The sequence below is a fragment of the Mastigoproctus giganteus genome, chromosome 9 (genome assembly GCF_048544385.1).
Source record: "Mastigoproctus giganteus isolate SK-2022 chromosome 9, ASM4854438v1, whole genome shotgun sequence".
NCBI classification, from domain to species: domain Eukaryota; kingdom Metazoa; phylum Arthropoda; class Arachnida; order Uropygi; family Thelyphonidae; genus Mastigoproctus; species Mastigoproctus giganteus.
Window position 1 is genome coordinate 173,378,568 of NC_143583.1, and position 27,774 is coordinate 173,406,341.

A 27,774-nucleotide genomic window follows, 5' to 3' on the forward strand; every position below is an offset into this window, starting at 1 on the left:
AGGTTCGCAGGGTTAAGGACACTACTGACGTTATGCTGCTGCAACAGGATCTGGAAAAGTTGAGCAGGTGGGCTGGGAGGTGACAAATGTAAAGTACTACAAATATTGGAAACAATAATCCCAGAGGAACGTATCAACTCTGTGGTACTACACTGACAGTGGTGGAGAATGAAAAGGACCTGGGGGTAATTGTGCAAGCAGATATGAAGTTTTCGGATCAGTGCAGACGGGCTGCAACGGTAGCTCATGTTGTCTTGTCAGTGATATACAGGAATTTTTCTAGCAGGGATAAGAAAGTGATTATTCCCTTGTACAAGGCAATGGTCAGGCCACACTTTGAGTACTGTATACAGGTCTGGAGGCCTCATTTCAAGAAGGATGTAGAGCTGCTGGAACAAGTACAGAGAAGGGCAACAAGATTAGTGAATGGAACAAAGGGTTGCTCTTATGAAGAAAGGCTTAAGTTTTGCAAATTACAGGGTCTGGAGACTAGACACTGGCAAGGTGATCTGATAGAGGTGTATAAAGCCTTGAATGGTTTGAGCATGCTGAATATCGATGGGATTCTTCCTCCTGCTCAGAATAATCATCTCAGAGGGCATAAATTCAAATCGAGGAAAGACAGATGTAGGATAGATGTGTGGAAATTTGTGTTTAGCCAGCAGGTAGTTGGTTGATGGAACAGACTTCCATCCCTTGTTGTGGAAGTTGATAGCCTAAATAAATTTAAGGCTCAGCTGGACAGGTATTTTGAACGAACAGAGGGGTGAAATGGGAGTGGTTTTTTTTTTTTTTTGGCTGTTGCTGCATAAGCTTGCTTTCTTGCACCATATGCCTGTACTAATGCTAATGATAAAAGTCCTATATTTGCTTATTTCCTATGAAGTGAGATAAATTATGTGAGATGTTCAACATGGAAAGTGATTGAAAAGTGTTTGATTGGATAATTGAGTGTAAGGGTCAATCAGGAAATGATGAACTGTAAGTTGTTTGTGACATGATGAGCACTGATGAGAGTTTTCTTCCAATAATAGAAAGAGATGAGTGTATCCAATTCTAAGCTGTTCCAGTACCACTTCCTCCTGTCTGTTTTTGTTGGAAGCCAGAGAGCCACAGCTTTGGTTCTTGCTTTATATGGTAATGTTTATTATTGATGTTACTTTTCCAGATCTGTGACCATTTATCATAGCACGCTTTGCATATGACATACTTATGGTCAGTGTAAGGAACCTGAGGATGTTGTGAGAGAGCAGGTTGAGGATGTTTAGCAGCAAATTCAGCACTTTCATTTCCCAGAATGGCCAGGGACCAGCAAAAACTGGTTGCTTGATTGAGCAAACTGCAGGAGAATAGCTGGGAATGCATCTGTTTCAAGATAGGATGAGAATATGAGAAATTCTTCCTTATGGCAGAGACAGCACTGAGGGAGTCGGTGCCAAGCTAGTTTAAGAAAAAAAATTCCCCAGGCCAAAAAAATATTTAGAAAATCATTTGATTAGCGATAAAATATCTGAAGCTTTTGAAGGCTCCGCCTTCTTTCTCAACAGTACTTTTTATACTGTTGAGAAAGAAGTACTAAACAACAGTACTAAAAGTACTGTTGAGAAAGAAGGCGGAGCCTTCGAAAGCTTCATATATTTTATCGCTTTTAACCTGGTATATTTTATTGTATTTTATGATATTTTATTTGTTTTACAGATATTTTATTTGTTTTATACTGTAAATAGTAATTTATTGTAAGCTTAATTATAAAGTTATCAAAATTTGGGCTTTCATTTTATTTTGTCATTTCAACATACTGTTGGTGAAAAATACTTAAAATTATATTATGAATTTACCCAACCCCAGAGGCCTATTTGGAGGAATGTAATATCAGTATTATGCCGTTTTTTTGCTTAAAATATCAAAAAAAAGTCTTTTTTTTTTTTTTTTTTGTGTCGCATTTACGTGGCCCAGTAGGTTACTTTATTTCTTGAGAAGCCATGTTGGCTACATACGTCGCTATTACAGCATACATATGAAAGTCGTTTGTGATTAGTCTATTGCGCACACTGCAGTAAAACTAATCATGATAAAATAAACTCTCAAACGTCGCAATAAGTTTGTCAGTATTGTTAGAGATTTTATGAAAACAAGTTCGTTAGTGCACTGTATTATCCCCATTATTATTGTGTTGTGTTGTGTTTCTCTGCAAGTTTGTACAAGTGTGTTGTGAAAAAAAAAAAAATCTAAAAAGCTAAAAGAAAATTACCAAATGAAGAGGAACTGAGAGAAATTGCTGAAAATCTTAGTGGTAGTTCTGAAGATGAAAAAGAAGACTTCGACTCTGATGATTCGGTAAAAGATCCTGACTGGGATATTTCTTCAAATGAAGGAGGAGATACTGAAATACTGGAAAATATTGAAGAAGTGCTTCAAGACTGGATGAGCAATTTGAAAAGATTGAAGAACCTGAGATTGAAGTGACTGAAAAAATGAAGCTATTGAATGGACTTAATACGAAGGACACCAAAAAAAGATTTGATTTTACAGGCAAATTGGGACTGCAAATAGATGTATCAAGAAACATTTACTCATCTTGAGGCGTTTTCATTATTTTTTGATGAAGTAATAAATCTTAAGGCAGAAACACACTATTATCACGTCATGGGACTCTCATCATGCTGCTGTTTAGTGTAAACTGTGAAGTCAGTCGGAGAAGAAGCGTCACTGTAACATAGGATGACCAGATTAAAAATTTGATCTTGGGGTACTCATCTTATGTTTGGGGTATTCATTCCTCGTTTAGGGGTACATGCATCGTATTAAAACCGAACAATTTTAATAACAACCATTTTATTTCTATATTTTGTTGATTTTTACAAGTTCGTGGAATGCAAAATTAGTCAAATTTTAATAAAATTAACTGAATTATAGCCCGTGCTGTAATTTGTTTAATTTGGAAAATTTTATTGCAAGAGTTATAAACACTAAAGGAAACTTTTTATAAATATTAACATCAAATGTTTCACATAATTGTTTACAATACACATTCAATAAACCTGATTTATTTTATCAAAAAGAAAATATTTACCTTGCAGTACTTTTCATTTGAGCGAATTTTCTTTTAACAGTTTTTCATTTTTTAGTGCATTTGCGTAAAATTCTTTGCGCAGCAGTTCTCCTTCAACATTCTTATTTCTATCCTTTTTCCACATATTAAGCATTGAGCTAAATACTCCCTCACTCATATGATTACGATTAAAGAGGCCTGTGTGCTCTGGATTCATTATTATCAAAACTAAAAAACAGAGCGAAAACGGAAAGAAAAATAGATTGTGACAAGTTTAATAATAGGAAATATACATATTAGATTAGATACATACAAACAAAAAATAATACTCCCTCACTCATTGCATTTGAGTGAGGCAAAGCAAAAACAAAATTAATATTTTTTTTCTGTATTACATATTTTGTATGCATTTAAAATTTTTATCCAAACATCTGTGGTATTTTTGAGGTCTTTTGTTGCAATATTTTTATGGAATGCTTTCAACAGAACATATTCTTCATACAGCAAATAGATATTGGTAATTTTAAATAATAAAAAAAGTTTGTTGCCTGAGCCTTAAACCATTACAACGAAATAAAAAAGAAGTCAAGTAGAATGTAAAAGGTTACAAAGTAAGCATAATATAAATATTGTATAACCCTCTTTGTAAATAGGATAGAATGTCGTTTTTTGAATCTTTTAGTTTTTTGGGTGCATTTCAACAACTTTCTCATCAGTTAATTCTTTCTTCCTAAATAATCATCTCAACAGGTTGTTTTATGATTTCTGCTTTTTTCAAATTCCCCATTTCAAATGTTTAAAAAGGGTATCATGAAAATTTTATTATAATTCCAAAAGGGGTTACGTTTGGCAGCCTGTAACGTTGTATATGCGTGTCATCCTCTTTGAGGAAAGCTGACGCGAAATGAATTGCCACACACTTCAGATTTTGAAGAAGATTTAGAAAATGCATGTGCTTCTCTTATAGCCGAGAAAACAAAAGAGAATATGCAATGGATACGTGACCTCAACTGGAAGAGAACAGAAAAAGGCGAATTCCATCATTTATTGCAGGACTTAAAAGAAGATGAAAATCGTTTCAAGATGTGCTTACGGATGAATAAAGAAGAATTTAATTTCCTATATAATCCAATTAAGGATGACATTCAAGGGCAAAATACGTAATTTTGAAATTCAGTTAGCGCTAAGGAAAAATTAGTTGTATGTTTAAGGAAAGTTGAAATACAGCAAGTTTAATTTTGAATAAGGATTTATTCTGTCAAAATACAAAACAAAAATTTTTAATGAAATTTAATTACAACAAAAAACTACTTCTCAACTCTAAAAATTTAACTTGTATGAAATTGTTATGAATTGTACAAATTGAAGTAGTAGTAGTAGTAGTAGTGGCATGTGATGCAAGAAAGCAAGTGTATGAGCTTATGCAGCATCAGCCAAAAAAAAAAAAAAAAAAATCACACCATTCCCTCCAAATGCCTGTCCAGTTCCTCCTTAAATTTATTTAACCTGTCAACTTCCACAATGACAGATGGAAGTTTGTTCCAGCAATTAACCACCTGCTGGCGAAAGGCAAATTTCCACACATCTATTCTATATCTGTCTTTTCTTAATTTGAATTTATGCCCCCTTAGGTTCATAATCTGAACAAGTGGAAGGATCACATCAGAATTCAGCGTGCTCAATCCATTCAAGGCCTTATATACCTCAATCAGATCACCGCGCAGGTGCCTAGTCTCCAGCTACTGCAATTTGCAGAACTTAAGCCTCTCTTTGTAAGAGCATCCCTTCATTCCCCTCACCAATCTTGTTGCCCTTCTCTGTACACGTTCAAGTAAATCTACATCCATCCTAAAATGAGGCCTCCAGACTTGTACGCAGTACTCAAGGCATGGCCTGACCATTGCCTTATACAGAGGGACAATCACCTCCTTCTCCCTGCTAGCAAAATTCCTATATATCATTGACAAAACCCCATGACCTACCCTGGCAGCCTGTCTGCATTGCTCAGAAAACTTCATATCTGACTACACAATTACTCCCAGGTCTTTTTCATTTTCTACCACCTTAAGTGTAGTACCACACAGTTGGTACATTTCTCTGGGGTTACTTCTACCCATATGCAGTACTTTGCATTTGTCAAGGTAAAACTTCAGTTGCCACTTCTTAGCCCATCTGCCCAAATTATCTAGATCCTGTTGCAGTAGCACACTGCCATTACTGTCATTAACAACCCTGCCAACCTTTGTATCATCTGCAAACTTCGACATTAAGCCTGATATATCTTCATCAATATCATTGATAAATATACAAAACCACAGTGGACCTAACACCGAACCCTGTGGGACTCCACTAATAACATTAGTCCACGAAGAGCGGCACCCATTGATTACCACCCTCTGTCTTCTCCCACTTAACCATCCTTTTATCCATTGTAGCAACTTACCCTTAATACCATTCTGCTCCAATTTGTACAATAGTCTTCCATGCGCAACAGTGTCAAAAGCTTTCCTGAAATCCAAATATATGATATCAAAATTATTTTTTGCATCCAGTTCCTTTGTGACCACATCATAGTATCCAATCAAATTGGTCAGACAAGACTTTCCCTTAACAAACCTATGCTGTCTCTGAATTATTGCTGCATGTCTAGATGATCCTGCAATGCATCTTTAACCAGTGACTCCATTATTTTACTCGGAACAGAAGTTAAACTAACTGGTCTGTAATTACTCGTGTCACCCTTCGCTCCCCCTTTGTGAATTGGGGATACATTTGCACATCTGCAGTCCATGTGGACCTCCCCTGAATCCAAGGATGCTCTCATAATTATGGTTAAGGGTTTGCTTAGTTGCTTTGCCACCTCCTTTAATATAACTAGATAGATCCCATCCACCCCAGGTGCTTTTCTTATGTTTAACTTCAACAATTTCTCCTACACTTTGCTCTCAGTTATTACAAAATCATGAAGTATCCTGCTGCAATTTGATAACCTTCTGCCATTTTCAAACCTTAATAATTCCTCATGTGTGAGTGTAGATGCAAATACTCATTCAGTTTGTTTGCTATCTGAGCAGGATCATCAAGAGTCGAACTATCGATGTCAAGTGGACCAATCACATTCATCCCCTTCCTTTTAGAGTTTATATAAGTAAAGAAATCCTTGCTGTTTTTCTTAGCATCTTTTGCCAAGGATTTCTCATAATCTGCCTTCGCCTGCCTAACCTCCTTTGTCACCTGATTACAGACTAGCTTATATCTGCCATAGGCTTCTGAGTCGCTTGATAATTTATATGCATCCCATGCATTTTTCTTCTCTGTTACGAGTCTCATTAGTTCATTAGATAACCATTTAGGCCTAAACCTTGAACAATATTTCTTAATAGGTATGAAACTTTTAGTAGCATCCACGATTAATTCCTTGAATTCTCCCCACTTAGAATTTACTGTTGGTAACATCATCAGTTGATCCCACTATACAGAATTTAAAAACTGTCGGAGACCACTGTACTCACCTTTACAGAAGCAAAAACCCTTTCCTTTACCCCTGATGGTAATTAAATCTTTAAGTAAATCCCACATCAGTACACTATGATCACTGCCCTAGTGGTTCCTTTATCTGCAAATTCTTATTACACAAATGATCACTGCTGATAACCAGATCAAGAGTATTACTTTCTCTGGTTGCCTCAAACATGCTGCTGCAGAAAACAATCATCCAATAAATCCAGAAAAGTCTGACTAGTGTGTGAGTGACCAATCTACAAGTTCCAGTCAATATCTGGGAAGTTAAAATCCCCCATTATAAGACATTCTGATTTACTAGCCCACTGTATTTCTCTGCACAATTGTTCATTGTACTCATTCGAGTCATTAGGCCTATAACACACTCCTACTCTTATTTTTGCTTTCGAAGTGCTTATGTCACACCAAACTGACTGAACAGTGCACCGTTCATCTATATCAACTGGATGCACTTCTTTTGATTTTATGTTTTTCTTAATTAACAGCATAACACCTCCTCCCTTTCTATCCTGTCTATCCTTTCTGTACACATTGTACTCCCCAAATTCCAGTTCAGCATTCCTTGTATCTGTGTGACACCATGTCTCTGCTATCCCAACAATATCTGCCTTTGATGTCTTGACCAACACTTCAAATTCATCAAGTAATTGACTTGTTTGGCCTCTAAATTTGTTAATTGTAATACTGTTTGTCTATTTTTCTCCTTTGGTCATTTTTGAGCGTCCCTGTGACTGGACATTTGCGGTGAGTATGCCGAGTAGCTGGTTGAAGTGGAGGGTGCTTTGGAATAGGCACAGAAGCAATGTCCTTGATGTTGTTATTTTCTTATGTATGCGCTCAAAACAGATTATTTACTTCTAATTTAATTTTCTATTAGCATTTCCTTCCTTTTCTGTTCGAACAGAAAAATCTGAGCTCCTGACAATGTCATTCAGCCTTGAAGCTTGACGTGTTATCTTGTGAATACAGCCAACGACAACAGTGCGTCTCTGAGCAATAAACTAATTGAGCGAAGGTAAAGAAAGCCTGCACGAGAAGCATGCAAAAGTTCGATGAAATTTACCGGTAAAAGTACTTTGCCATAATTTGTATTGCTGTTCGCTCGGTAAACAGATGGTGGGTGTTATCGGCCAGGAGTAGAAATTGAATCCTATGGGAGATTGAAACCCTCCTGAAGTGGTGGGGGTAAAACCTGACCTTTTTTCTTTAGAATCACTGGTGGACTAGTGGATAAATTGTTTATTAAGAAAAAAAAAAGCCAAAGGAAGCCCACACGAGAAGCACAGCAGTTTTCGAAAAAGTTTACTGGTGAAACTACGTTACGAACATTTTTTACGACGCCAGAACTTTCAATATGACTCTGTTCGTCATTCAATTAGTGATTCTAAAGAAAAAAGGTCAGGTTACCACCCCACCATTTTTGGAAGGTTTCAAGCTCCCGTGGGATTCAACTTCTACTCCAGACTGATAACACCCACCGTCTGTTTACCAAGCGAGCAACAATACAAATGCCGTTATGGCAAAGTACTTTTACCGATAAATTCCATTGAACTGTTGCGTGCTTCTCGTGCAGGCTTTCTTTACCTTAGCCACTAATTGCTAAATATAGCTCCCCCATATTTGACGTTAAACGTGTATACAAGTGAAGTCTTGTGAAGTGATAGTAGTGTTTTCTCCCTTATTGTAACAGAAACAAACAGATGTGCAGAACAGAAAATTCAGAGTACCCTAACTTTGTGACAGAGTCGTCTAAAAAAGTGGGTTCCAACAACTGCTGATGAGATGAGAAAGTTTTTTGCGCTTCTTATGTGGATGGGACTGGTAAGATTGGAGAGTATTGCATTTTACTGATTAACCAAACCTATTTATAAGAATAACTTAGTAACAAAAATTATGTCTCGCAACAGATTTGAATTGTTGTTGTGCCTCATTCACTTTTCAGACAATGAAACTGCTATTCCAGGGGACAGGCTCAGTAAGATACAACACCTGATAGATGTTTTGCAGCTGAAATATCAGAAAATATTTTTCCCCAGCCAAGGTTTCGACATTGACAAAACTTATTCCTTGGAGGGGCAGGCTGGTATTCCGACAATATATACCAAATTGAAAGATATGGAATCAAGCTGTTCAAGTTATGTTCAACCAAAGGATATACCTGGGCGAGCAAGATCTATTCAGGTAAATCTGAAAATTATATAAAATCTGTAGGTTTAGCTGCGAAGAGTTATCACAAGGACTTCTAAATGAAGGTCGCACCTTGTACATAGACAAATTTTATACCAGCTATCATCTGGCATTATCGTTTCTTCATAAAAAAACTCGCATTGTTGGAACATTACAAGCAAGTAAAAAATTTATGCCCAAAAAAGTCATGTACTCAAAGCTAAATAAAGGGGAGATCAAAACCACACCTCCCATTTCACCTATTCATTCCCGTATAGTTCTTACTCAAATTTATTTAAGCTGTCAACTTCCATGATCGCCAAGGAAGAAAAAAATGGAATTATTGTTCTAAAGTGGCGAGATGCTCGAGATGTGAGACTACTAACAACAAAGTTGATGGACCCTCCACCAGTAAAGGAAGACGGAAAGAACCCAAAAAAAAAAACCACTTCCTATTCAACTTTCATGATCGCCAAGGAAGAAAAAAATGGAATTATTGTTCTAAAGTGGCGAGATGCTCGAGATGTGAGACTATTAACAACAAAGTTGATGGACCCTCCACCAGTAAAGGAAGACGGAAAGAACCCAAAAAAAAAAACCACTTCCTACTCTAGCGTGTAATAAGGGAAAGGCAGGCATTGATCTGTCGGATCAAATGAGTTTGACAATGCTATGAAAGAGGGTAAAGTGGTATCAGAAATTAGTGATAGAATATATACTTGGAATATCAGTTGTCGATGTGTACGTAGTATACAAGAGTTCCACGCGAAAACAAATAAAAATAAGAAGCTTTCGGGAAGAGGTAGTTACAGATTTGCTAAATGTAGAATGAAAAAAGAAATGTAAAAAGCCAAAATGTGGCTTGTCGATGCAAACAACAAGAAAGAAGGATGTATGTTTTTTTTTTGTTATGCAAAATTGAAAGAGTTGGAAGGAAGATCAGTTGCTGGCAGAAAGGGGAAAAGAGTTTCGACATATTGCCCAGACTGTATTCATCAACTTTTCATGTGTTTGGAGTGTTTTGGATAACACCATAAATCTTCATAATTTTGTAATTATAAAATTCGTGATAATAAAGAATTTTTAAATAATGACCAGTTTCCCCCTTATTTTTTTTCATAGCCCATGCAAATTTCATCATATGTATCACCGGAGGCCAAGATTTTCAAAATTAATATAAATTCCCAGCAATCGCCAGTGCTATATTTCCGACGTGGCACCTGAAAAAGGTAATGATGTTGGACATATACAGCTGACGCGGCAGTCAACGTGTTAGTCCTGAGTGAAGCAGGTCTATTTTCATTTGGCTTGCTCTCATAGAACAAATCCCACCAAGTATTATAAAGATACTTCCAACTGGGGTGCGATGGTAGACTTAACAGCATAGTGGAGCAGTAGTGTTTTTCTACACAGGTGTAATGGGGAATCATGTGCTTCAATATAAAGATTGGAGAAGTACTGAAAGCTCCCATCGCAGGCCTCAAAGCATGGATCACATTTAGCTGTTTTAAAGTCTTGGCAGTCATACACTGGACAACTATAATCTAGCCGTGAATGGATTAAAGTTCTATAAAGATGCAGTAAAATGTACCGATCAACTCCCAATGACATAGACAAGACTGATCGAAGTATATTCAAATGATTTAGACACATAGTTCTTATATGAGTGATGTGAACTTGGAAATTTAGTTTCCTGTCTAATGTTAGTCCAAGAAATTTAATGGAATTAACAAGCGGGATTGGAGTATTTGCAGGTCAGGTTTGGGGTGGAGAGCTCGTTTCTTGCAAAAGTGAGTGACAGTGCATTTCTTTTCTGATAGCCTCTAACCGCTCTGTGAAGTCCAGGGTTCTATTTTGGTTATAGCAAGTTGGAGCTGCCATTCCATGGTATTCATACTTTGAGACTGACAGGAAATGGTAAGGTCATCTGCATACATGTAAGTTTCAACAGTTTTTGGAATATCTTGTGTCATGCTGCTTTGAAAATAGTGTTGGACTAAGTATTGATCCCTGCGGGACTCTTCTCTTCCTGAATGTGAGATGCAGAGAGTACTTTTTATATCGGACCTGAAAAGAACACAATTGCAAGAAATTTTGAATTATTTCCAGCAAATGGCCTCTAAGCCCTAGATGGTGAAGGCCCATAAGAATACCATGATGCCATGTAGTGTCAAATGCCTTTTCAAGATTTAATTGACCATGACTAGATGTTATTTCATGACAAAGGCATTGTGGATATGAGATTCGGGTTTAATAAGCACGTCCAGCGTTGATCTGTTCTTCCGAAAGCCGTATTGAGGATGTAAGTGAGCCTTGTATGACCCATCCTTTTGAAAATTTTTCCTACATGGCTCATGAAAGATATTGGCCTATAATTTTGAACCAGGGAAGGACCTTTGCCTGGTTTTGGTATGGCGCTAACGAAAGAATGGTGCCAGGAAGAAGGATAGGCATTTTCAGAGAAGATCCGATGTAGGAAATCAACAGGGTACCCAAGTCCTCTTCAAATAAATCCTTCAGCATAATGTAATGAACACCATCTGGGCCTGCAGCACTGTCGGAAGATCTATTTAACGATTCTTTCAGTTCTATTACTGTAAAGGGTTGGTTGTACGGGAAGGAATGCTGCGTGAAGAAGTTGATTTTATGCCGTTCTGTGCCTGCTTTGATGTTCTGAAAGGAGGATGCATAGGAGGTAGAGGCAGAGATTCTAGCTGAACAAATTTGCCATTTAGCACCTGTATCTTTCTCCACATGATCCGTGTGTCAGCATCTTTTGTGATGGTTGATGCAGAAACAATCCACGAAGCGCGTTTCCCTTTTTGTGTCTGATTTGTCTTGCTTCAGCTTTAAGCCTTTTATATGCAATTAAGTTACTGGTGGTAGGAGATTGCGGAAATTATTCCAAGCTCGGTTTTTCTCCTGTTTAGCACTGAAGCACTCCGTATTCCACCAGTGATTTTGGTGGGAGCGATATGTCTTGGATTTTGAATTGGAAATATTAGCCGCACTCAGAATCTGATTGGTTATTAATTAGTTACATCATCAATAGGTTTCTGTTGAACATAAATTTTGTCTCTCAGTATTTTGGAAGAATAGCCATCCCAGTTTGCCTTATTAAACTTCCCTTATTAAATTGGATCGTTGATTGGGATTTTGAGATACCACTGTTTGTATTGAACAGACGATTGGAAAAAGTGATCGCTGTTAAAGGGATCGGATAATACCAACCACATCATGATTGGAAAGATGGATGGCGAACAAATTGACAAGTCAACTGCAGAAGTGGATCCTGTAGGTAGTTGGATGTATGTAGGAGATCCAGAGTTTAGTAAATTAAGATCATTATTATTCATAAATTCTTCAATCAATTTGCCTCTTCTGTCCATTGCAGCAGACCCCACAATGGACGGTACCCGTTAAAGTCACCAAAAAGACAAATTGGAGTTGAGAGAATTGCACAATGAGGTTTGGTTATCAAGTCTGAATAGGGAAGAGGTAGAGTTGGTAGTATATAAACGGAAACAAGGGTAACTGATGTACCAACTGCAATACGAGCAGCCACAGCTTCTAGATTGGTTCATAACTGGATCGGCTTGGATGGCACATTAGAATTAACTAGAATGGCTACTCCTCCACGTGCAGGAGACTGAGTTCCTCTGTTGTGTACATCATATAATTGGAGAATTTTGGGGAAACTTGGGGTGACAAGAATGTTTTCTGTAGGCATACACCTATAGGATTGAATTGAGCTAGTAAATCTGTTAAGTCATCAGAATGTCTGCTTAGGCCTCTGCAGTTCCATTGTATGATGTTATGCATTATTTAGGTTTGGGAGAGGATGATTCATCTGATTGTTTTTTGTTTGGGCCTTTTTTCCGTTCTTTTTTTGGGAAGATGAGGCAGTGTCCAGTATCCATAGAGAGTTATCCACATGAAGTTCTAGTGTGGGTTCCTCGTAATCTGAGTGTATGTCTGCTTCCATACTATTGGTTGATTTGGTTTTCTTGCCATCTTTAGTTGTTTCTAATTTTTCACTGTCCTGTGACACTGTTCGAGTATCAGTTGGGATACTAATTGGAGTGTTAGTTGCTTAACTGGTTTTAGTTTTAGGAGTATCTTTTCTGGAAACTGATAAAGTTGCTTTACCTCAATTTGCCAGAGAGGTGTTTGGTGGTATTGACATATCTGTTTGAGCTGCAGATGAAAGATAACTTTGGGTGAGTTTTTGAAAATAAAGGCAATTGCTAATATTATTAAAATTTTAATAACTATGCACAAAACTGAAAATCTTTTAGGGTTAAAGCCTCATGTTGCGAGCAAGTTTACTGACGTATGAGTTAGTGCCATCGTGTCATTTTAATATGCAGCAACCTACTAAAATAGTACATAATTGGCATCACTTAAGTATATCTCATATTGTGAATACCTTCACAATGAGTTGCCATGATATTGCACTACCTTGAATAAGTAAATGCTTTTCAATGGAGAAGACTATTATTACTTATTCTCAGCAGATACCACCACCCAGACGGCACCATTTCGAAGCTTGTTGGCTTCACTCCAGTGGGTGGGCAGGTACCCACCCACTGAGGAAATAACCAGTTTGATAACCAGTTGCACACCATCAGGCATCTCTCATATTGTGGAGTTATACTTCACAACTGGGTTGTCATTATTGCAATACCAGGGCACCTGCCCACTCACCAAGGAGAAGCCAACAAGCTTCGAAACGGTGCCGTCTGGGTGGTGGTATCTGCTGAGAATAAGTAACAATAGTCTTCTCCATTGGAGAAGCGTTTACTTATTCAAGGTAGTGCAATATCATGGAGACGCCTCCGCCAGGTGGGCAGGAGCTGCAGTGCGTAGCACACGCTTCTTGATTAGACTGGGGTTCGAACCTGTGACCACCAAATATGGAGGATGAGGAAAGGTTAGGGAATGACCACTGCATATCCCCGTACAATATGGCCTTAGTTGCTAATGCTCCTAAAAACCAAATAACAACAGTAATATCATGGCAGCTTGTTGCAAAGGTATTCACAATATGAGATATACTTAAATAATTAGTAGGTTGCTGCATATTAAAGTGATGCAATGGCACTAACTCATATATCTATGCACAAAACTTGAGACTTTGCCAAATATTGTATTAATTCAGTTATGCTTTAAAGTTAAAAATAAAATGTTATGTAATCAGATAATGGTTTTTATGAAATTAAAACACTTATGTCACATTGAAAAGATAGTTGCAACCAGTAATGCTAACAAGGTTCCAACTGTGTACAAGCAAAAATTAAAACAAAAATTAGAGAATTTGGAAATAAATAACGAATAGAAGCCTGTTCTCACCCAGAGAAGCACAGTGCTGAGGGTCCTGCTGAAAATATGGCAAGAAACCTTGCACTAGAAAGAAGCTAGGAAACCCTAGTTGTTTTGTATATTTATCAATGATATTGATAGGTATATCAGGCTTAGTGTCAAAGTTTCCAGATGATACAAAGGTGGGCAGGGTTGTTAATGACAATAATGGCAGTGTTTGTTATTGTTTGTTATTTGGTTTTTAGGAGCATTAGCAACTAAGGCCATATTGCTCCGGGATATGCGGTGGTCATTCCCTGACCTTTCCGCATCCTCCGTATTTGGTGGTGACGGGCTCGAACCCTGGTCTAATCAAGAAGCTCTGCTACGCACTGCTGTCCTTCCCACCTGGCTACGGAGGCGCCCGTAATGGCAGTGTGATACTGCAACAGGATCTAGATAATTTGGTTGGGTAGATGGGCTAAGAAGTGGCAACTGAAGTTTAACCTTGACAAATGCAAAGTACTGCATTTGGGTAGAAGTAACCCCAGAGAAACATACCAACTGTGTGGTACTACACTTAAGGTGGTAGAAAATGAAAAATGTCATTGTGCAGTCAGATATGAAGTTTTCTGAGCAATGCAGACAGACTGCAAGAGCAGGTCGTGGTGTTTTGTCAATGATATACAGGAATTTTGCTAGCAGGGAAAAGGAGGTGATTGTCCCTCTGTATAAGGCAATGGTCAGGCCACGCCTTGAGTACTACGTACAGGTCTGGAGGCCTCATTTTAGAAAGGATGTAGAGTTGATAGAACAAGTACAGAGAAGGGCAACAAGATTGGTGAGGGGAATGAAGGGATCCTCTTACCAAGAGAGACTTAAATTCTGCAAATTGCAGTGGCTGGAGACTAGGCGCCTGTGCGGTGATCTGATTGAGGTGTATAAGGCCTTGAATGGGTTGAGCACGCTGAATTCTGAAGGGATCCTTCCACGTTCAGATTACGAACCTAAGGGGGCATAAATTCAAATTAAGAAAAGACAGATGTAGAATAGATGTGCGGAAATTTTTGCCTTTAGCCAGCGGGTGGTTAATTGCTGGAGCAAACTTCCATTTGTCATTGTGGAAGTTGATAGGTAGGTTAAATAAATTTAAGGAGGAACTGGACAGGCATTTGGAGGGAATGGTGTGATTTTTTTTTTTTTTTTTTTTTGGCTGATGCTGCATAAGCTCATACACTTGCTTTCTTGCATCACATGCCACTACTACTACTACCACCACCCCACTGCACTCAACCTACAGGTGAATACAGACATCCACTAGAGAGGGAAATTTAAAAAGAAAGAAAGGTTAGGAGAACTACAGAGGCATCAGCTTTCCGAATATTCACAAAAACACTCTTGTTTCTGTTATGGCTTGCTTATATGCAGGTAGCAGTCAGCATCTCTTTAGTATTATTGATTGCAGTTTGCAACCACCTTTCCGACATGGTGTAATAGTGTTTTCATTTCACAAAAATCAGTATGAGTTATACTTATAATAAATACTATTTTTCAGATTCTTGACATTCATAATGTTCTCATAGTGGTATCTCGTTGGTTTGGAGGAATTTTGCTTGGATCTGATCGTTTTAAGCATATAAATAATACAGCGCGAAATATTTTGGAACAGTGTGGATATATAAAGGTATGTTACTTTGTCCATCTGAAAACTGCTTTTTAAAAATGATATGTTCCAATTATTAAAAGTATGACTTAAATTTTCAATAGCAGTAGCATGTTCTTTGATGGCTGTTGTTGGATATATTAATGTTTTAATTTTGATATATTAACATGTTTTATATATTTTTTTAAAATCAAATTTCCATTAATTGAATATTGGTGAAATTTTTATTTTTGCTAAAAACTTCAGTAAAAACTTCAGAATACTGAATCTTCAATATTCAGTTAAAAAATTCATAAAACTGTATTTATTTTTATAGTGGTGTTTAAACATCAGTATAGGACTGTTAATGGATTCACCATGCCTCCCAAGTATTCATTTCATTTTGTTTAAAATAACTTAACTATTCTTTTAGAGGGCTGGCATTATAAAATAAATTATATGTTTCAAAATGTTTGACAATATATATTAGTTACCCTGTTTACATCACATTAGCATTAGTAAAGGCATATGATGCAAGAAAGAAAGCTTATATAGCATCAGCCAAAAAATAAAAACCTTTCTCATTTCATCCATCCACTCGATCCAAATGTTTGTCTAGTTCTGCCTTGAATCTGTTTAAGCTATCAACTTCTACAATGACAGATGGAAGTTTGTTCCAGCAATCAACCACCTGCTGGTTAAAGGCAAACTTCCGCACATCTATCCTACAACTGTCTTTCCTCAATTTGAATTTATACCCTCTCAGGCGATTTTTCTGAGCAAGAGGAAGAATCCCATCAGCATTGAACATGCCCAAACCATTCAAGGCTTTATACACCTCAATCAGATCACCTCGCAGTTGCTTAGTCTCCAGACACTGTTATTTGCAAAACTTAAACCTTTCTTCGTAAGAGCAACCCTTTGTTCCATTCACTAATCTTGTTACTCTTCTCTGTACTCGTTCTAGCCAGCTCTACATCCTTCTTAAAATGAGGCCTCCAGACCTGTATACAGTACTCAAGGTGTGGCCTGAACATTGCCTTTTACAAGGGGATAATCACCTCCTTATCCCTGCTAGAAAAATTCCTGTATATCATTGACAAGACACCATGAGCTACTCTTGCAGACCATTTGCACTGCTCAGAAAACTTCATATCTGCCTTCCCAATTACCCCCAGGTCCTTTTCACTCTCTACCACTGTCAGTGTAGTACCACACAGTTGATACGTTACTTTAGGGTTACTGCTTCCCATATGCAGTACTTTACATTTGTCAATGTTAAACTTCAGTTGCCACCTCTTAGCCCATCTGCTCAACTTTTCTAGATCCTGTTGCATTAGCATACCGTCATTAGTGTCATTAACAACCCTGCTGACCTTTGTATCATCTGCAAACTTGGACATTAAGCTTGATATACCATCATCAATATCATTAATAAATACAGAAAACAACAATGGACCCAACACTGAACCCTGGGGGACTCCACTAATAACATTAGTCCACAAAGAGCAGTGCCACACTGCTCCGATTTGTTCAGCAGTCTTCTATGTGCAACAGTATCAAAATCCTTTCTAAGATCCAAATATATATATCAAAATTATTCTTTGCATCCAGTTCCTTTGTGACTATATCATAGTATCCAATCAAATTGGTCAGACAGGACTTCCTCTTAACAAACCCATGCTGTGTTGGTTGGTTGATATGTTGTTTAATGGCACAAGGGCTGCTAAGGCCATATTGTGCCTGATTCTATTCGGTAGTGCAATTACCAGTTAAAATCTGTAAAATAATCCCGTCTGCTTTAAGAAATAAAAGAACTCAGCTAGATTTGCATTGTCTCCATGCTGTGTGTCCGAACTATAACTGAAGTCTTGTCTAGATGATCCTGCAGTGCTTCTTTAACCATTGCCTCCATTAATTTCCCTGGAACAGAAGTTAAACTAACAGGTCTGTAATTACTTGTGTCGCCCTTTGATCCTACTTTGTGAATTGGGGTCACATTTGCACATCTCCAGTCCATGGGTACCTCCCCTGAGTCCAAGGAAGCTCTCAGCATGTTTAATAACACAATAGGCTGATATTTCAGTATCAATTCAAAACCAGAAAGCAATGAAAAAGCTTCATATAAACATGCATCTGATTGTAGATGGCTATAGAGCTATAGCTGTTTGAATTTAAAAAAAAAATGGTTATGGAGTTTTTAATGGTAAAAAATAATTTATAAAATATAAATACAAATAAGCACACATGTACCTGGTATATTGTTTATTCATAAGTGTATTATTATGAATAAACATTACTAGGCACATGTCTGTTTATTTGTATTTATTAATTTATAATTTCTATTATTTTTACCATTGAAAATGCCATAGCTGCTTTTTTAAAATTAAAATGGCTATACCTCCTTAATCGCCTTCAGAACTGGACACATAAAAGTTTTGCATTGTTTTTCAAGTATTAAATCGATTATGAAAGTAAGGGCCACATGTTATGAAACATCCTGTACAGTATATTATTTTTAAGCTACTCGCAATTTGTAATACTAGCTTAATAGTGTTGCTCTGAGCATTGCCGCATACATATATACTGGTTGATAAGTAACAGCTCTTATTCACTCCATTTACTGTTATTCCATCTGCACGTGCTTCTGGGTTTGGTTATGTTAATTCGGGATATATTATCTGATTTAAAACCAAAACATGTATTTAAAGCCAGATGTTGACATTGTGTATATTTATAAGATGTGGGATGAGATAAATGATAATACAAGACAAGAAAAGGATTACTTGTTACTTTGTCTGGTATAAGAAAGAAGATATAGAAATTATCTGTTTTATACAGTATATAAATATAGAAGTCACAAATGAAAATAAATGCTAAATAAATAGATGTTTGTTTCCTGATATAGCATTAGTAGTGGTATAAATGATGCAAAGAAGCAAAAGCATCAGCAAAAAAAAAAAAACATCTACCCATGTCCACAACATTCAATGGAAGTTTGCTCCAATAATTAATTAGTTTTGGAATTATTTTTTTAAGAGATTAAATGACACTGCACTCTACATACATTTTAAAAGCAAAAAAAAAAAAAAAAAAAAAAGATTGAGTTTATTGAAACAAGCTGGAAAGAACTTTACAGAAAACATTCCCATAACCCAACCACTTAAGGGCCAATTTTAATGATGTTTTGAAGAAAGAATGCTAGTTACAAGAAAAAAAATACATTAGCAGTAGTAGAGGCATATGATGCAAGAAAGCAAGCTTATACAGTATCAGCCAAAAAAAAAAAAAACCCCATTTCGCACATCCATTCACTCTAAAAGTTTGTCCAGTTCTTCCTTGAATTTATTTAAGTTGTCAACTTCCACAATGGCAGATGGAAGTTTGTTCCAGCAATCAACTACCTGCTGGCTAAAGGCAAAATCCCAACATCTATTCTACAACTGCCTTTCCTTAATTTGAATTTATGTCCCCTCAGGTGATTAATCTGGGCAAGAGGAAGAATCCCATCAACATTGAGCCTGCTCAACCCATTCAAGACCTTATATACCTCAATCAGATCACCTTGCAGGTGCCTAGTCTCCAGATGCTGCAGTTTGCAGAACTTAAGCTTTTCTTGGTAAGAGGACCCCTTCATTCCCCTCACCAATCTTGTTGCCCTTCTCTGTACTTGTTCTATCAACTCTACATCCTTTCTAAAATGAGGCCTCCAGACCTGTATGCAGTACTCAAGGCATGGCTTGATGCAGAGGGATAATCACCTTCTTATCCCTACTAAGAAAATTCCTGTATATCATTGACAACCCCCATGACCTGCTCTGGCAGCCTGTCAGCACTGCTCAGAAAACTTCATATCTGACTGCACACATAATAAATATAGTGTATATATATTTATTTAGAAATAAATTATGTGGATTGGGTGCTAATGTAATTAATAAAATGATTCTGATGACTGTCAGTATTATGGAGACAACCATTAGTAACTGCTCACATGATTTAAAGGTCTAGAGTTATGAATGATGTGTATTTTATTTGAATTGCCAGAGAAATGGAAATTAGAACTTTTGTAACCAGCTACTACCTATTATTTTCAATTAAGATGTAAACAGAGAAGTATTGAGGGGAAAAAATTAAAGATTGGATACATTAACCTTAAACGTTGCCTTTATTTAATTTAAAATAATTGAAAATTATGGGGGAATCCTTATCTAAAGTAAGGAGCTGAATACGTGTTATCAGCATCCATATGGTATTGTGCAACCAGCAAAAAATAAACTCGAAACAAAAAAATATCAAATGGTTGTGTTTTACAAAAGAATTAAGAAAAATTGAACAATACAAACAAGCATCAGCAGAATATAAAATACTAAACTGTGCTCAGACACTTAAGGAAAAACTTAGCAATATTCTATTGGAAATATTGCAAACTTGCCACAACCATTAGCAATATTCTCTCTGGTCAACATTTCAACTTTGAGTAGTTGCTCAATAACATAATTGATAACATAAGAGAAAAAAAGAACTAACATACAGTAGACTTTCAAAATAACGGCACCTTCGGGGGTTCAAGGTGCCGTTATTTAAATTTTTCTATTATCTAGAAAGTTTTATTTTTAATGTATTTAACGCAGAAATAATGAGGCCAAACAAGAAATAGAGATTAAGAATGCAATTTTATTAACTGCTTATGCCCTGTTCTATTTTCTTTATTATACCAAGTTTAGTCTGTGCACAAGGACATATGCACAAGTTCCGCCTTTGAAGCGAAAGGAATCATAGAGTGAATAATTTGGGCAACTGAGATGAGCAGTAGTTGAATCAACTGATAACTGAGATTCTGTCAGAAAAAGTATATGGGGTTTGGCAGACTGCAAGTGGAAATAGACATCGTTGAGATTAGAATTGAGACCACGTATATTTGTGAAATGAATTAGGAAGTGTTTGGGAGGTTTAGATCCTTTCGCAGATAAGCTTACTCTATTAGTTTGACAATTCAAGGTGGATTCAATGGTAAGAAAAAGTGGGTGGGACATGCTGTATGAAGTAATGAAATTTTTGGATATGGCATACACATGGTAAGAATATACCCAGATCCTTGACATAACGTGGCCTGGACAATGCCCTCCCGCATACACACTACTCGGACTCCCTCCAGTCACTATCTGGCAGAGTAGAGGTAGCAAGATTATACACTAGCTGATCTGGAAGCCTCCTAGAGAGTTATCAATAGGTTCGGTCCGGTGTACTAACTAGTGGCCGGCCTGCGAACAACATTTTAGAGCTGTACCCGCGAAATGTAAGGAAGATTGGATCTCGCCACGAAGTTCATCATAACCTCAAAAGTCATCAATCATACTGCATGATGGAAGAGATGGGGAAGGGTTGACCGGAACGTAGCTCTGGAGACTAAACATGGGTTTCACCACTTCAAGCCTCCAATAAGCAAAGTGGTGGTATTGCACCGGTTGATGAGAGTCATCTACCACCTAGTACTGCCTGGTAACACAGAGGGGGCGGCATTCCTCCATGTGGTGTGGGTGCCACACCTTGACCCCTGCTTACGTTGGTTCACACCTGGGTGGTCACCCACCATGTGTTTGTGCATGGAGGTTATACCCAGGATTACTAACAGTCCCACCATCGTGAAGGTGCAAGCAGAGGATTTGGCTGTCACAGATCATCCGGACTTCACCGAAACTGGGTCCACTTGACTCGAGTGTCACCTGAATATAAGTTCCATCAGCGTTTTAGACTCCCAGGTAGCAAGTACAGCTTGTCTGGCATATCTGAATGTCTGTGACAACCTCAAAGACCTAGTTTGCATTTCCTCCAACAGATGTTGGTACCAAGTTGTCCAGTATATTGACAGATTGCAAGTAACAGCCAGTTTTGTTAGCAGCATTAATGTTCTGTGTCAAGATTTTGCAATGGAGCAATATCAAATTTTCCTTTAAATAGGGAAAATCTGTAACAGAAATGTATGAAATATTAAAAATTGTTTATGGTAATGAAATGTTAAGCTTTGTGACTGAATGGTATAAGCAGTTCAAAGACAGGCAATGAGGACGTTCACAATGACCCAAGAAATGGATGTCCATCAATCTCTGGAATTAAGGACAGAGTTGCAAAAGCTTGGGAAATTGTGGCAAGAGAACATTGTTTGACCATCAGAATGATGGCTGATAAGTTGGATATGAATAAGGAGATGATTTGTCAAATTCTGTGCAAAGATTTAGGGAAAGGGAAGGTTAGTGCAAAATTTGTCCCACACAGCCTCATGGATGAACAGAAGCCACAAAGAGTGTCATCACTTGAAGACTTCATCCAGAAGTGTCAAGATAATCATAATTTCCTTGACTCTATTATTACTGTCAGTGGACTACTGAATCATCACCAAGGCCCAAAACGTTTTGTTTACAGAAGTTCAGGATCAAGTCAATGGTGATCATGTTTTTCAACAAACAAGGTGCGATTCGGAGCAATATGGCCTTAGTTTGTTAGTGCTCCTAAAAACCAAATAATAACGAGGAGTGATTTACAAGGAATTTGTACCTGAAGGGGAGAGAGTTGATACAGTGTTCTACATAGGTGCTTCAAAGATTATTGAAGTACATTTTCCATGTGAGGTCACAATTTTGAGAGAAAGATAGGCAGCTTTTCTTAGTCACACCTCATACAAGTTAACTGAGAGAAGGGGAGCAGGGCCAGTTTAAGGAAAAGGCTACCTAAGCTGCAGCCTAAGAGCACATTTCTTGAAGGTGGGGAAAAGATACATTTTTGTTTACAAAATTTACATTTTTCAAAGAATGTATATATTTTGCTTCTTACAAAAATGTAAACAAAATTATGAAACCTCAGTATATATAATTTCATCAGAAAAATCAAAGCAAATGAACTTTTATTTTAATAGATATGCAAACCAGTTTCATTATTAAAGAAAGAATATTGTTGAGTTTGACATAAAGAATATGCATAATCCATTTAAATCTGACAACAAAATTATTTTCTGGTCAGTATTTAGGAATGCAAGTTATTAATATTGGCAGAGCCATATAATGCAAGAAAACAAGCTTATATAGCATCAGCCAAAAAAAAAAAATAATAAAAATAAACCCCCAACCCTTCCCATTTTACCATCTCTTCACTCCAGATGTTTATCTCGTTCTTTCTTCTTCTCCCTTCCTATCCTGTCTTTCTTTTCTGTACACATTGTACTTCACAAATTCCAATTCTGCACTGCTTATATCTGTGTGACACCACTTCTCTGATATCCCAACATTAAGTGACCAATCTGATTCATCACCTTCCTTCTAGAGGTTACATAAGTAAAGAGGTCCTTGTCAGTTTTTATTTGCATCCTTTGCCAAAGATTTCTTGTGATCTGCCTTCTCTTATATAACCTCCTTTGTTACTTGATTACAGTCTTATATTTAACATAGGCTTCTGTGTCGTCTGATAATTTATATGCATCCTATGCATTTTTCTTCTCTGCCATGAGTCTCATTAGTTCATCTGACATCCATTTAGGTTGAAGAGTATTTCTTAGTTAGTATATGAAAAGCCTAGTAGCTTCTGAGATTAATTCCTTGAATGCTCACCATTTAGAATTTGCTGGTAATGTCATCAGTTGGTCCCACTGTATAGAATTTAAACTGTCTGAGGCAACTGTAGTCATCTTTACAAAAGCAAAAACCCTTCCCTTTGCCCCTGATGGTAGTTACATCTTTAAGTAAATCCCACATCAGTACACTGTGATCACTGCCACCTAGTGGTTCCTTTATCTGCAGATTCTTAATGCATGAATAATTACTGCTGATAATCAGATCCAGAGTATTACCCCCTCTGGTTGCCACTTGAACATGCTGCTGTAGAAAACAATCATCCAATAAATCCGCAAAAGTCTTGTTAGTATGCGAGTGACCAACCCACAAGTACTAGTCAATATCTGGGAAGTTCAAATTCCCCATTACAATACACTCTGATTTACTGGCCCACTATTTCTTTGTATACAGTTTTTCATTGTACTCCTCAGAGTCATTAGGCCTATAATAAACTCCTATTCCCATTTTTGCTTTTCCAGAGTTTGTCACACCAAACTGACTAATTGTTGCACTGTCCATCCATGTCAACTGGATTCACTGCCTTAGATTTTGTGTTAACTAACTGCATAACCCCCTCCTCTGTTCCTATCCTGTCTGTCCTTTCTGTACATCCCCCCTTACATCTGTGTGACACCATGTCTCTGATATTCCAATAATATCCATCTTTGATGTGTTCACCAGCAGTTCAAATTCATCAAATTTATTTACTATACTCCTAGCATTGGTGTACATGCAAGTATACATGCACCTGTTCTTACTCTTAGTTACCCTAACACAGCATGTATTTACTATTCCATGATGACTCACAGCAGTTCTTGAAATCTGCAGCAACTTGCTTTCCAGGCTGCTGCTGCTCATTCCAATAGAAGTAAGAATTATTTCACCACTGCCGGTGACTTGTGTTAGTCTGTGAATCCCCCCCCCCACCAAGCTAGCAGTTTTTTGACTCACCAACATTGCCTCAATGGCATTAGCAAATATTCTTGCACCCTTCCAATTATTCTTTCTATTTCTGCACCAAATATTCTTTCTATTTAAGTGTATCCCTGTAGAAGCAGTCTTTCCTGTTAACAAGCTGACCACGCTGAGAAAAATTCTACTCCATGGGCCTTGCAAAAACCTCTCCAGGGCCGAATTGATTGACTTCAAATTTAATCCTAACCCATGACTTTTTTTTTTCAACAGTGATCCATACTTATTAAGTAAGTCTGCAGATCTCCTAACCTTAATGTCCTTAGTGCCAATATGTATAACAGTATCACCTATAGTGCAAGGAAGCCACAGGCTTTCGCTGCACTGGCAAAAAAAAAGGGGGGGGAAGCCAAAACAAGTAGATAAGAATACACAAATTATGTGCTTCCCTCCTCACACAGGTAAGTATCCAATAGACCGTTGAATTTATTCTAACTGTTAGCCTCAACCCACGAGGGCAACTTGTTCCAGTAATCAACGACTTGCTGGTTAAAAGAAAACTTCCTACAATCTAATCTAAACCTCAAGTCCTGTAGTTTTAATTTATGACCCCTAGTTCTGGAATTGTTTAGAACAGCGAGAATTCCACCTTCATTCATACTAATCCCTCTCAGAGACTTATAAACCTCAGTCTAGTCACCTCTGAGGTGCCTGGTTGCCAAGCTCTGTAGCCGACATAATCTGAGTCTTTCTTCATATGGTCATCATGCTTCTGCTGATACCCACTATTCGAGTTGCCTGTCAGTTGACCCTTTCAAGAATCTCTGTCTTTTTTCAGATGAGGTCTCCATACTTGAACCCAGTATTCTGTGTCTTACAATTGCTTTATGCAGTTTAGTATGTTTCACCACTAAATTATACAGTGCTATATACACTGTATTTATACAATAAATTATACAATGCTCTCATTTGAATCCTGGTTAATCTTCCCCTGGATAATCATGAGTCCACCATATTAGAAATATTAATTTTTAATATTATAGTTCATTTTGTATTTTTAAAATAATAAATATAAAATTTGCACATATTGCAGAAGGAAAGAGAAGATGGAAAACTGAAGAAAAAGAAAAAAAGGTGAAACTTGCCTAAAATTGTATTACTTGTGCATTTTTTTTAAAGATATCAAAAATATTTGTAAAAAGGGACTGCTTTTTTAATACAGATCTGTTTCTTTTGTATGGAGAATATGGACTGTTCAGATTGTGGATTCATTTAACTAATGTTATATTGATGAATTTCTTTTGATAGTGTGATGTGTATGAATTTGCTGTTAGCTAAGAATTGTTACAGTTATAAATTAAAAACCAAAATTTTTTTTGGTTTTAAAAGTATGATATAAAATTTTAATGTAAAATACTTAATTGCAAAACTAAACTTATAATATTTATAGATTAGAATTAAAAGTCAGTACATACATTTTTATTATAATACTTTTTTGGCAAGGGGACAAAATAATGAAGAAATTTCATTCAGAAGAATGAAATCCAAACAGCCTCTTTGTAAGCAAAGCATCAGTTGTAAGCATGGTTAAGCAATTAGTTTTTTCTTAGAACATTAAACTTTTATTAGTTTTTTTTCTGTGCAAAGAAATGTTTTTGATTCATAGTTATAATAACTGCATTTTTAATGTTCTTTTCAACATATACATTAGAAGTTGCTGAAGTTAGTTATTACTGCATGATATAAATTAAAATTTGTTTATCAACTGGATATGCAGGATTTGAATTGTGGTTATTATTTATTCTTTAATATTTCAAAATATCTGTAAGTGACCATTTCTAAGACAGCTAAAATGTCTTAAAATATTAAAATATATCTGGAATTAATATCAGGAATCAAAAGTGAAAAATTTAAGTGTTTCGGAATATGCTGCAGTTTTTCTGCCATGGAAGTTTTCTCAGCACTGTACCTGCATTAGTAAGGAACTGAATGATTCATAATTGATTAATTCAATAATCAAATGATTGCCATAATTGATAGTTTTAATTATTAAAATAGTCAATTAGAAAATTAAAGAAAAATTCCAGTGACCAGAATTAAACTGATATTGTCAAAACTAAAGCATAAATTTTTCATTGGTTCATGCCACCTCTCCCCTCCCCAACTAGCCAGATTTTCAATTATACTTTTCCATTTAATTATCAAAAATCAATAATTGATTATTTCAATTATGGCCATCAGTAATATTCATAACTGCTTTATTTTAAAATTGAAGGTGGTAGATGACTTTCATCAACAGGTGAAATACCACCACTTTGCTTATTGGAGGCTTGAAGTGGTGAAACCCATGTTTAATCTCTAGAGCAAAGTTTCCGGCATCCTTCCCCTCCATACTTCTCCTTCAACCTATGCACGGTACTAAGTACTATAGGTTTTGATACCTTTCGTGTTTGGGGTTTTCCTAAAAAAAAAAAAAAAAAAATGACAATTCTCAAATTGTACTATGTTGTCACCCATGATCATCATGTAAGAAATTCCACAAGAAGATTAATTAAAACAAACTTCTTATTTCTTTAAAATCATATTGGCCAAGGTTTATGGTAACCACATGTCTTCCCAGTCTTCCTCTGATTTTGATCATAATCTACTGATGTTCTCAAAAAAGTTTTGGGATGGTTTTTTTCCTGAACTAAATATTAAATGTTTAAAATTAATAATATAGTTTTGTTAAATTGGCATGGCAGCTAACATTATCATAATAAACAGCAACACTCATACATTTTATATCTAACATTGTTAAGTGTTTCGGAATATGCTGCAGTTTTTCTGCCATGGAAGTTTTCTCAGCACTGTACCTGCATTAGTAAGGAACTGAATGATTCATAGTTGATTAATTCAATAATCAAATGATTGCCATAATTGATAGTTTTAATTATTAAAATAGTCAATTAGAAAATTAAAGAAAGAAATTCCAGTGACCAGAATTAAACTGATATTGTCAAAACTAAAGCATAAATTTTTCATTGGTGCATTGACTTGTCTTGTTTTAAAGAGTTAAATAATCAAGAAAGCATTTCATTATTTAAAAATAAAGAAAACAAGCAAAATTGCAGAGATCAAACTGCAAGTTCTTTTTCACATTGCACAATACTCCGACATATCCACTCTAGGTTACTTCACAACCATTCTGAACCAACTGTTTGGGTCATTTGAATTTTTGAGCACCTTCACAGTGGCAAACATGGTGGTATCATAGTTTCACCACTGCAAGCAGACTGTGTCAATCCATCCTGGATGGAACAACAAATGCCACTGCTTGTTACATGAAAAGGGCACAGTAAAACTATTTTTCATTCCCTGAGAGCTGATGCTTGGGCCTAGTGTCCTCCGTGTTAGCATGGACCATGGGTTTTTGCAGCCTTTACTTTCAGATTATTCACAACTAATTTTTTTTTTTCCCTTGCCAAACAGTGTTCCAGTGAAGAATCAAAATGAATTCTTGCCAAACATTTCTCACCCATTTTCTTAGGGTTGATTCAAAGAAGAATGGGTAACATTCTTTAAAAAAGTGCAATTGA

General features: G+C 36.6%; 1 protein-coding gene across 3 annotated transcripts in view; it reads left to right on the forward strand.

Annotated features, from left to right (window-relative positions):
• Window positions 1–25,753, forward strand: part of LOC150080891 (protein IMPACT-like) — a 130,434-nt gene extending 104,681 nt beyond the window's left edge. For all 3 annotated transcript variants that reach the window (XR_016547388.1, XM_090381310.1, XM_090381311.1), the window contains 2 exons: window positions 15,597–15,725; window positions 25,290–25,753. Coding sequence is in view for 2 of the 3 variants with exons in the window: in XM_090381310.1 (XP_090237436.1) it covers window positions 15,597–15,725; window positions 25,290–25,334 (174 nt within the window). In the remaining variant the exon portion in view is untranslated. The remainder of the gene's footprint in view (window positions 1–15,596; window positions 15,726–25,289) is intronic.
• The last annotated feature ends 2,021 nt before the right edge of the window (window positions 25,754–27,774 follow it).